This window comes from Capricornis sumatraensis, chromosome 17, assembly GCF_032405125.1.
Source record: "Capricornis sumatraensis isolate serow.1 chromosome 17, serow.2, whole genome shotgun sequence".
In the NCBI taxonomy this organism is placed as follows: domain Eukaryota; kingdom Metazoa; phylum Chordata; class Mammalia; order Artiodactyla; family Bovidae; genus Capricornis; species Capricornis sumatraensis.
In genome coordinates, this window is record NC_091085.1 from 20455718 (window position 1) to 20467919 (window position 12202).

Genomic DNA, 12202 nt, shown 5'->3' on the forward strand with positions numbered 1-12202 from the left:
CTAATCAAGAGATGGCATCTATGACTCCTTTCTTGAAACTAGTCAGGCCTTTGTGGATTTCTTGTCTAATAGAATATGGATGTTATAATACTGTTCTTTCTAAGACCTGGTCATAAAAGTCAGTTTCTTCCTTGTTCTCTGTCTCTTTAATGGGTTCTTTCCCTTGGTACTCATTTACCATGCTGTGAGAAAACCTATATCAAATAGAGAAACCCATTAAAAAAAAATGAATCATAACCCAAGTCCTCAGCTAAGCTCCCAGCTGACAAGTGGCACAGCTTGCCAGCTGTATGGGTGAGCCACCTAGAAGCTCATCCTTCAGCTCTCAAGTCAAGTAGTCACACCCAGTGCTATGTGGAGCCTTCCCTTCTGGGTCCTGTCCAAATTCCAGATTCCTAAACAAACAAAAAAATTATTTTTTTAAGTCACTAAGTTTTGACGTGGTTTGTTATATACTTATAGGTACATATTTATGTTTTCTCTTTTTAAGTTACTATTTTTTTCTTTAGCTGCCTTAATTGACTGATTTTTCCTCATTCAGTTCAGTTCAGTTGCTCAGTTGTGTCCGACTCTGTGACCCCATGAATCACAGCACGCCAGGCCTCCCTGTCCATCACCAACTCCCAGAGTTTACTCAAACTCATGTCCATCGAGTCGGTGATGCCATCCAGCCATCTCATCCTCTGTCATCCCCTTCTCCTCCTGTCCCCAATCCCTCCCAGCATCAGGGTCTTTTCCAGTGAGTCAACTCTTCACATGAGGTGGCCAAAGTATTGGAGTTTTTCAGCTTTAGCATAAGTCCTTCCAATGAACACCCAGGGCTGATCTCCTTTAGAATGGACTGGCTGGATCTCCTTGCAGTCCAAGGGACTCTCAAGAGTCTTCTCCAACACCACAGTTCAAAAGCATCAATTCTTCAGCGCTCAGCTTTCTTCACAGTCCAACTCTCTCATCCATACATGACCCCTGGAAAAACCGTAGCCTTGACTAGACGGACCTTAGTCAGCAAAGTAATGTCTCTGCTTTTGAATATGCTATCTAGGTTGGTCATAACTTTCCTTCCAAGCAGTAAGCGTCTTTTAATTTCATGGCTGCAGTCACCAACTGCAGTGATTTTGGAGCCCCCAAAAATAAAGTCTGCCACTGTTTCCACTGTTTCCCCATCTATTTGCCATGAAGTGATGGGACCAGATGCCATGATCTTCGTTTTCTGAAAGTTGAGCTTTAAGCCAACTTTTTCACTCTTCTCTTTCACTTTCAACAAGAGGTTTTTTAGTTCCTCTTCACTTTCTGCCATAAGAGTGGTTTTTCTGATTCTTCATAGTAATTTTTTATTAGATGCTGAATATAGTAAATTTTACCAAGGTGAGTGTTGGATTTTTTTTTTTTTAAGGGAATTAGACTTTGCCCTGGCAGTCAGCTAAGTTACTCAGGAATAAAGTTGATGGGGTTTCCCTGGTGGCTCACTGGTAAAGAATCCACCTGCCAATGCAGGAGACATGGGTTTGATCCTGGGTCCGAAAAGGTACCACCTGCTGTGTACCACACTCTAGAGCCCGGGCCCCACAACTGCTCAGCCCACATGCCATAGCTCCTGAAGCCTGTGCACTCTAGAGCCTGTACTCTGCAAAAGAGAGGGCACTGCACTGAGAAGCCTGTGCACTGCAATTAGAGAAAACCCCAAGCAGCAATAAAGACCCAGCAGAGCAAAAGGAAAAAAAAAAACCAAAAAACCTAGTTTCTTTATTAAAAAAAAGAATCAACTTGGTCTTCTTTAGGCTTGACTTTAAGCCTCTTTATCGGGAACTTAGAGTACCTTTTACTCTAGGGTGGAAGTCAGCAAACTCTTTGTAAAGGGGTAGACAGTAAATATTTTAGGCCTGGCAAACTATATTTAGGGCTCAATAATATTGAACCCTAAAATTAAACAGACTTACCCATCCAGTCATGAAAGTGCTAGACGGGTGGAGCCAGCCCCTATTAAATGTGTGATGTGAAGGATCTAAGCGCATGGCTTGCTTCCTGAAAGACTCTTTCTCAGAGGAAGGGGAGAGTAGTGGGTGAGGGGATAGAGAAAGGCTGGGAAGATTACTTACGTCATCAGAATGAAAGCATTACACTCTTTCTTCTCCTTTCTTACATCTTTCCTAAGATGCCTGGTATATAGTAAGCATTCAGTTATGGTGATTATTATTATGATGATTTGAGCAATTTGAGTAGCTGTCACTGTCTCATAATCTATGCATTTACCCTTCCCACATCCATTGCCACTGGACAAACAGCATGATTTTGTATGCAATATTAGTTTTTAAATTTACCATGAGATAAAATTTATAAATAAGTTTAAAAGGCTTTATGGAGTAATAGTTTTAAATTTTTGGTGAGGCACAGTTTGCTTCGCAAATCTAATGAAACTACCTATATAGTATAAGTTATAACTATGAACTGGACATGGAACAACAGACTGGTTCCAAACAGGAAAAGGAGTACGTCAAGGCTGTATATTGTCACCCTGCTTATTTAACTTATATGCAGAGTACATCATAAGAAACTCTGGGCTGGAAGAAACACAAGCTGGAATCAAGATTGCTGGGAGAAATATCACATTCAGATGACACTACCCTTATGTCAGAAAGTGAAGAGGAACTAAAAAGCTTCTTGATGAAAGTGAAAGAGGAGAGTGAAAAAGTTGGCTTAATGTTCAACATTCAGAAAACTAAGATCATGGCATCTGGTCCCATCACTTCATGGCAAATAGATGGGGAAACAGTGGAAATAGTATCAGACTTTATTTTTGGGGGGGCTCTAAAATCACTGCAGATGGTGACTGCAGCCATGAAATTAAAAGACGCTTACTGCTTGGAAGGAAAGTTATGACCAACCTAGATAGCATATTCAAAAGCAGAGACATTGTTGTGCCAACAAAGGTCCGTCTAGTCAAGGCTATGGTTTTTCCTGTGGTCATGTATGGATGAGAGAGTTGGACTGTGAAGAAAGCTGAGCGCTGAAGAATTGATGCTTTTGAACTGTGGTGTTGGAGAAGACTCTTGAGAGTCCCTTGGACTGCAAGGAGATCCAACCAGTCCATGCTAAAGGAGATCAGCCCTGGGTGTTCTTTGGAAGGAATGATGCTAAAGCTGAAACTCCAATACTTTGGCTACCTCATGTGAAGAGTTGGCTCATTGGAAAAGGCTCTGATGCTGGGAAGGATTGGAGGCAGGAGGAAAAGAGGACGACAGAGGATGAGATGGCTGGATGGCATCACCGACTCGATGGACATGAGTTTGAGTGAACTCCGGGAGTTGGTGATGGACAGGGAGGCCTGGCGTGCTGCGATTCACGGGATTGCAAAGAGCCGGACACGACTGAGTGACTGAACTGAACTGAACTGATACCTATGATTTCTGGGGCTGCCTAGACCTGGCTTCCTGGTAGCTCAGTTGGTAAAGAATCTGCCTGCAGTGCTGGAGACCCAGGTTCCATCCCTGGGTGGGGAAGATCCCCTGGAAAAGAAAATGGCAGCCCACTCCAGTCTTCTTGCCTGGGAAATGCCATGGATGGAAGAGCCTGGAAGGCTACAGCCCATGGAGTCTCAAAGAGTCAGACACAACTGAGCCGTTAAATCATAGACCTGAGGGTAAGAACCCATGATGTAGGTCAAATTTAACCAATTATAAACATCTACATGCTACTGTTAAATGATGTCAACAGCAATGTTGAATAAGCTGAAATACAATTGATAGAAAGGTGATGGTAGTTAAGATCCTGTGAGGCAGGCAGACGCATGTGTGAACTCTGACTCTGCCTACTTACTAGCTTTGTTACCTTAAGCCAGTTACTAACCTGAGGGTTACTTTTTTTCCCTTTAATCAGTAAAATTGAGATGGTAATAGTTCCTCTATCACAGAGTTGAGGAGTCAATGAGATAATATATATATAAAACATTGATTCTGGGCCAGACACAGAGCATATTCAGTTATTCACTCGCTGTTTCTGCTGTTGCTGTTGTGTTTAAAATTATTAGTGTTGTTATTATCCTTTGCCTTTGTAACCTAACTCTGATTATCTTTAGGTTCAGTGACTAAATTATCCCGAATTTAATAACAGAGATGAAATTATTCTGAGCAGAAAGTTTGGTCCTTTAGATCTGCTTTTGTTAAGAAAGAAAAAGGAATCCTTAAGAGTTGTCTTCATGATCTTTGATCTTGCCACTATAAGAAAGACCTTTCACTGCCTGTTTACGGCTGGTGTATCAGGCAAAAGATCTTTTGTACGCCCTTCAAAATTTCCCCTTCCCCCTGTGTTTCCCCTCCTGTCTCCTTCCTGGCCCAGCAGACAGAGAATGATGTCTGTTTGATGCCGCTGGCCTCTTTTGAAAATCTGGTAGTGGCATTTATCCTGTCAGCAGTTCCTGAGTATTTAGCGTTTTACGTCTTGATCTGTCTTTATTACTTGAGGAACAGCCCTTAACTTTCCCCGTTCCTTTCTGATGAAAAGCTTAGGCTATAGAAGTTTGGTGAGCTCACTAAGCTACAGATCCCCTGCTGTTTTTATAGACCGACTTTTGACACAGACTGCTTCTGTTCAAGTAGCTCATTGTTATTAAGTGAGTGCCAGTTTATACTAGATCTTAACTTTTAAATCACTTTGAAATAGACTTCTTAATGATTATTTTGTTTGATGTTTAAATTGTCTGTTTTTTCCCCCAATGACCAAAATAATACATGCTTATTTTAAAATATTAACCAGAAAATATGGAAATCATAAAAAAGAAAATAAGCTCTATGGCATCAGAATACTCAGTTTTACTATTTTTGTATGGTTCTATATAGGCCTTTTTTTGTACGTATGTAGGTTTATATGACTTTAAAATTTTTTTGTTTTTCCCAAAATGACGTCCTTTGTTTCAGTCTGTTTTAAAATCTGCTTTTTCCCCTTCTTTAACTATATATCTATGTGTATCTTAAATAGTTGTGTAATATTTCATTGAATTGGTGTATTATAACTTGTTTAATTCTCTATTGAGATGGACATTTAGTTTATTTAGAATTTTTCAGTGACTTAACTGCAGGACCATGAACATTTCTCTTTATCTGTTTTAGAGTAGTTGTGTTATTATTGTCTTTTAATGAATTCTTAGAAGTTCTTTGTGAGTCAAAGACTTTGCCTCTACTAAATGGCAATGAATGTACGTTTCCCTAATCATATTTGGGTATTATCAGTTATTTTCGTATTTTCCAATATGATAAAAAAAAGTCTATGTTTTAATTTCCTGTTTCTTTGATTATTGGCGATTGAACATATTTTAATTTTTTTTTTTGGCCACTAGCAGTTTTCTGAGATTAATTTTTAGTACATAGCCTTTACTTATTTTTCCAAGATGTATATTTTAAAACAGTAGAGGTTTATTTCTTGAACTAAGTAGTAAGATTATGCTTTCTAATTTTTAAACATTTTTCTCTTTGCTAGACTTAGTTTCTCATTTAGCTAGTTATTTTCAAGTATTTTAACATAGGAAATTAAGTAAGTACTAACTAGAAAAGAAAACCAAGCTTGTTAGAATAATCTTCTTTGTCTAAAACACAAGTGAGGAGAACTGAAACTCTCAATGCTTATTTGTACTCTAAGGTACCTATTTTGGCTTAACTGGTCCTTCTTTAGCATCTGGCTCTTGACCATGTTCTAGGTGAGAGATGTCTGTAAAAGTAACGTGTATCTGTTTTGTGACATGTTCTTCATTTTTATTATTGTTAAAGGACATGGAAATCATTGATCCAAATACTCATTTTCGCAAAGTATGACTTTTGAAATCAGAAGATAAGATGTTTGGGATATAATCTTTGCACATGATAAAAGCATGTTGTTTTTTCTTTATTGCTTTTAGAAGAAAAACAACAGTGAAGACATTATGTATTTATGCGGATTACAAATCTGATGAAAGCTACACTCCAAGCAAGATCTCAGTCAGAGTAGGAAATAATTTTCACAACCTTCAAGAAATTCGGGTATGTCTTTAAAATTTTTAAAAATATTTTGTCCAGAAACATTTGCTGTTTAGAAGATGGTCACTTTTGACATTAAGCAGATTAAAATGTTAATTTATAGAAGGGAAAGTGTTAATATTTTAGAAAACACTTTATATTTCTTATATTTTTCATTTTCTTCTGAATTCTGATTGTCATCTGTATTTTTTCTCCAGTATTTTATTACGGAAAATTTCAGATATACAGAAAAGCTGAAAGAACGAAACAGTGAACCCCAACATACTCTTACTCATATTCTAGATTATACAATTGTTAGTGTTTTGCTATATTTGCTTTATTATAATCTGTCCATTATCTAATTTTTATGTGCATTTCAAAATAGGTTGTAGTCACTCCAAATACTTTAGCATGGTATATGATAACTAGAGTCATTAATATTTCTGAAGGTCCATTTGTTAAGGTAAAATGTATGTAAATTTTGCACAGATCTTAATTATATTATTTGGTGAGTTTTGACAAATGTATAATACATCTGTATAGCCCCAGCTCCTGTTGAGATATAGAACTTTCCATTACCCAGAAAATTCCTGCATATTTCTTTCTAGTCAGTCCCCATATCTGTTTTATCCTCAGTGGCAACTGTTGCGATTTTTTTGTTCATTCATTCATACCACAAATCAGTTGTGCCTCTTCTAGAATGTCATATAAATGGAGTCATACAGAGTATACATTTATGTGAAGATTCTTTCGCTCAGCCTAATTTTTTTGAGATTCATCCATGTTGTTGCATGTATCAGTACTTCATTTTTTGGATTCCTGAGTTGTAAGCCATTGTTTGAATAAACTACAATTTATTTATCTTATGACAACTTTCTGAAGCCAATAGGACCGTGCTTTTGTGACCTGAATTTTATTAATCCCCAAATATTTACATTCCAGAGATATTTTCAGTGATTTTGAAATGTACACTTGGAAAATTGTGACCCTTATTAGCATTTTTTCTTTTCAGAAAATCTTTGAGCTCAAATAGTCATTAAAATCTTTTAAATTGGGTGGTTCTGAGAAAGATTTCTAGTTAAGTTGTGGCCTGGACTCTTATTTGACTTGGTGTTTATATTTAGATCTATCTACATTTATATTTCTTCCCCGAGTTAGTAGTAGAATACTTAATAAAAATCATATGTACTTTCATTGTTTTCTCATTAAGCGCAGTGTTTTTCTCTTGTGAAACTTGCTTATATATTAACAAATAATAAGTAAGTACATTGTCCACAGGTATTATTGTTGTTTGATCTTCTTTGAAATAAATTCATTGCTTTTTGAGATGAATACTTGGTCTTCTTCCGAAGTTATCTTCCTTTATTTTTAAAGAGTAATTCTGTAAATTTTCTCAAGGACTAATTTGGTTTTGAAAAATTGCCATAAAAAAGGTAGTCTTATTCTAGTTTAAAAACATTTCTTGTTTTCTCTTGATAGACCATACTGTTAATTTGTACTTCCTATGCTTGAATAAATTCATAAATAGATCAGCTCTGAATTTTCTTCATTTAAATTTTTTTCAATTTTTACTTTTTCCATTCAGAATCATTAAAAATTTTATTATCATAGTCATATTGGACCATTTGCTAGACTTTTATTAGTCAGTTAGTCATGTAACTAACAGTGCTTAAAGCCTTGAGATATTTACTTCTTATACTTCAATTATTAAACATTTTATATTTATCACATGATTGGGTCACTCACATTGAGAAGCCTTTGGGAGCAGAGTCAGCTTGTTTTGATTTAGAATTAAAGATTTGTCATACAGTTCTTCAGACAGGTTGAAATAAGTGAAACACTAGGAAGAAAATGTTTTGATCCAAGATATGTATGGTTGAATCGTCCAAAAAGATCCTGTTAGAACACTGCTACTTTTCTTATCTCAGAATTGTTACAGAGTCTGCTAAAAGGAAATGATGTAGTCAGAATTGGGGTTCAAAGCACATTTGTATAATGTTAGCTTGCATTTTGGAGAAGGCAATGGCACCCCAATCCAGCACTCTTGCCTGGAAAATCCCATGGGCGGAGGAGGCTGGTAGGGTCGCTGAGTCGGACACGACTGAGCGACTTCACTTTCACTTTTCACTTTCATGCATTGGAGAAGGAAATGGCAACCCACTCCAGTGTTCTTGCCTGGAGAATCCCAGGGACGGGGGAGCCTGGTGGGCTGCCATCTCTGGGCTCGCACAGAGTCGGACATGACTGAAGCGAGTTAGCAGCAGCAGCAGCGGCAGCAGCATGTATGGCATATATTTATAACGTCCACTAGATGTCACTGTTGTCCTTTAATTGCTGTTCTCCTAAACTTAGAGATTAAGTTGAATACCTCAAGTAGTCCTAGTTGCACTCGTTTTTTCAAGAGTGTATTAAAAAATTCTTTAATGCATTTTGGGAACTGTAGTCTTCATGTCTGATTTCTAGATATGTGTTAAATATATGTTTGTATTTGTAAATTATAGAAACTTTAAGGAATATTTGGACCATTGTAGAATACTTTTAATCTAGTCTTTGCTTTTATTATATCATTTAAGTCATGAAACATTAGCCATATAGAATAAGGGCTCTTTTAAATAGTCTCTAAGTGTGTTTATATTTCTGTGTAGTGACCACATAGCCTCATGAGACCAATAATAATAAATATTACCAGGTGATAATGTAAGTTGTTTTCCTGAAAAACTTAATGAACATACTGTTTCTCTGCCACAGCTCTCGCTAAGGAACCATAATTTTTGGATTTTGCTTTAAAATATTAGTGCTGCCTTTGCAGCTCATAGTATAAAGAATAATTTTATCTTTAATTATACATCTTTATATGTGATTTATTCTGTTTACCTTTTTTCTTTTGTAAGTTGAAGAAGTTAAAAATTTGATAGCACTTTGTTTTTAAAGGAAAGATAAGCAAAGGATATTTTACTTTCTTAATGTTACTCTTCTATAACATCTAAATTTTTACTTTTAAAAAATCTTTGCTTTTTCTAACTCAGATCCTAAGACAAGTGATTAAAATAGTGTGAACTTTTATGAGGTTTTTAGAACCATCATTTTATTAGTTATAGGACTGATTTAACTGAGTGGAAAATCCAACTGAATCTTTTTATATTTTTCCATGGATGCTTGCCCACCGGAGGGTGTAGTGTGTATTGGAGTGTGTTAATAGGTTTTCCTTTTTTACTAGAAATTATGGATTTGTTTACTTGAAACACTCTAAAGCCTATTTTCTGCAACTTTGTTATTGATTTGAAATTGCAACTTTGAAAAAAATTATAGCTCAGGGTAAGAAAAACTTATCGGTCATCCTGTTTAACCAGGATTTCTAGTTTTCTAGCATATATTTTCTTTCATCTCAGTTATAAAGTATGACATTATATGTAGATCTTTGTTTCCTCTGTTGAAAAATCTCTGCAAAAAGATCAGGGCCTTCCTTTACTATTCTAGAATGCATATTTTAACCTGTATTCCTGAAGAGAAAGTTAACACAGAAATTAAGTTTAGACTTTCTGTTTAATGGACGCAAGATACTGACTCTAGGTTTGGCCAATTGGAACATTTTTTGTACCAGAGTTGAATTTATTTATGCTGCTCATTCTGCTTTCCTGTTTTCAAAATTATGTATCCTACACAGATTGGAAACCAACAGCCTAAGAATATTTTATGTTTATAATTGATTGCTTCTGCAGAAGAGACTATTTCTATATGGAAGTAAGAATTTAGCATTTCAGAGTCTGTGTCATTATCTTTTCAATATGTTTCATCTCAGTTCTGTTGCTCTTATGCAAGAAATCATGTTCATGCTGTCCAGGAAGTTATTCTAGAGATGTTTTCAAATAAAGATATAGTTTCTTTTTAACTGTTTAAATCCTTTGTATTTTAGCATTATGTTTTGGTTTGATGTTGTTCTTTTTCTTTGCTCTCAGAAGGGAAAATCTGTGAGAAGGAAATTTTTTGTTGTTTAGCGTGAGGAACCAGAATACTACTATGTATTAAATGTGATCATTTTAGAATACATCCCCAGCTAAAATCTAAGAAAATTTAAAATCTAAGTTTTCTAACTGGGCGAATAGATACATGTATATGTATGGCTGAGTCCCTTTGCTGTTTACCTGAAACTATTACAACGTTGTTAATCGGCTATACTCCAATACAAGATAAAAAGTTTTTTAAAAAATTACTAAAGACAGTTCTCTTTTTATCTCTGTGTGTATTCTCATTCCCATAAAAAAAGCTATTGTAGGAATTTTTGTTCTCAAATATAAAACGAAAGTTGTTTATTAGACATATAGTGGCAACTCTCAAAATTACTTCTACACAGTTTATGAAAACAACTTGCTAATTTAAGGTTAAGCAGATGTTTTCAGCATATGTGAAAGTTGTTCTTTGGTTCATTGTTAGTATTTTACTTCTAAAATTTGTAGCCACAAGAGGATAAAGTACTGATAGAGCCCAAAATTGAGTGCTTAAGTGAATTTTAAGCCTTGCTTTTGTCTTCAGATAATAAAGCTCTTACCAAGTGTTTTTTTCTTTTTTTCTTTTTTTAAGAGGAGGCTTGAAACAAGTCTTTAATGTTAAGAGAGCCATAATGATATTTTCCTTTTCTTCCATGTGGGCGAGCATTTTGGCTGTCTACCTTGTGTCTTAAATCAGTAGCATGGCTATGAGAGTCCATATATGGTACTTTGACAGAAGTGGTTAATAAGTCAGCTCTTCTGTTAAAATAACATTTACTATTATAATTTGCGTTCCATTAATGTGTGTGGTAGAGTGCGGAGATGCAGACAAAGGCTCTGACTCTCTCCATTGATCTTAAAATCTACTTTTATTTACTTTCTTATGAGAGGCCTATTTTAAACAACTTGATATAAAGTAGAATGATTTAGGCAGTATCTACAGACACAATTTGGTTTGATAAGACAGTGTTTAATTTACTGAGCCTTTGGAAAAAATAGTTTTTATTGAATTTAGCTAATTGGAAAGAAAATATATTTTAAAATCAGTTTTTATAACTAATTTTAGGACATTTTGAAATGAGTGTAGAATATTTTGGTGTGGTACACACAGTTTTTTTGAAATAGTGTTGTCTTTTATCCCTTTCTGAACATAATGAAAAATATTCATGATCATCAGTGCATACATTACTTATTTCTAAAATGGAGTTGAGATAACTATGCATTTGGCGTATGTTTCATCTTGAAACTAAAATATATTACAGAATAGAATAGTATATATATTTTTAGGAGAGGAACATTCTTGTATCTCTTTATTTTTTGTTTGACCACAAACTTAAACTATAGATTTTTTGCATAGCCTGGCAATTCCCATGTAAGACAGATTCATGCTTTGTTGAGTAAATATTTATTTAGAGGCTGTTAAGTGCCAGACACTGTATTAGGTACAAGGGATACAGCAGAGATAGTCACTATTTCTGCCTTCAAGCACTTTGCAGTCTGGTGGAAGAGACAGGCAAATAAATCAACAATTACAATTTAGTAAATACACGCAGCGTGAATGAGAACACAATAGTTGAAAGTTTTTTTAATTTAATGATAATGATAGTTTGAACATTTTTTCTAAAAGAGGTGATGGTTCAACTGAATCTGAAGGATAGATGTGAAGCCTCCTCAGGTGGAGGATAAAGCGGAGCTGTTCCAACATAAAGGCTCCATACAAAGATATGGAGGCATGCAGGTCTGGCCTGGTGGCAGAACTGCCGGGAGTTTAGCATGCCCGACAGCTGGGTAGGTGTGAGGCATCTCAGGAAAGACGGGAAGAGTGTTTTTTCTTTCAGCATACTTACTGTGATGGTAATGGCCTGTGTACGTAAGGAGTTTACCTTTTTTTTGTAGAGTAAATACATTTGTTCCACTGAAAATGATATGGGTGAAGTCAGATTGTGCCTGCTGTCAGACTTCTAGGGAGCTTAGACTTGAAATGAGGAAACACTGATAAAGTGAAATCCTGGCTATGGTGGGACTGGAGCAATGTGAAAACCAGGCATATAGTCCTGTGAGTGCAGGCTTACTCGCTCAGTTGCGTCCGACTCTTTTGCCACCCTTTGAACTGTAGCCCACCAGACTCATCTGTCCGTGGGATTTTTCAGGCAAGAAAACTGGTGGGTCTCCATTTCCTCCTCCAGGGGATCAGGGTACAGATTACGAGGATTTACCTAAGGTGAGAGCGGTTGG

General features: G+C 36.0%; 1 protein-coding gene across 1 annotated transcript in view; it reads left to right on the plus strand.

Annotated features, from left to right (window-relative positions):
• Positions 1–12202, plus strand: part of ANAPC10 (anaphase promoting complex subunit 10) — an 85280-nt gene that overhangs the window by 29500 nt on the left and 43578 nt on the right. Inside the window, exon 4 of the mRNA XM_068990046.1 lies at positions 5885–6005. Within this exon, the coding sequence (XP_068846147.1) occupies positions 5885–6005 (121 nt within the window). The remainder of the gene's footprint in view (positions 1–5884; positions 6006–12202) is intronic.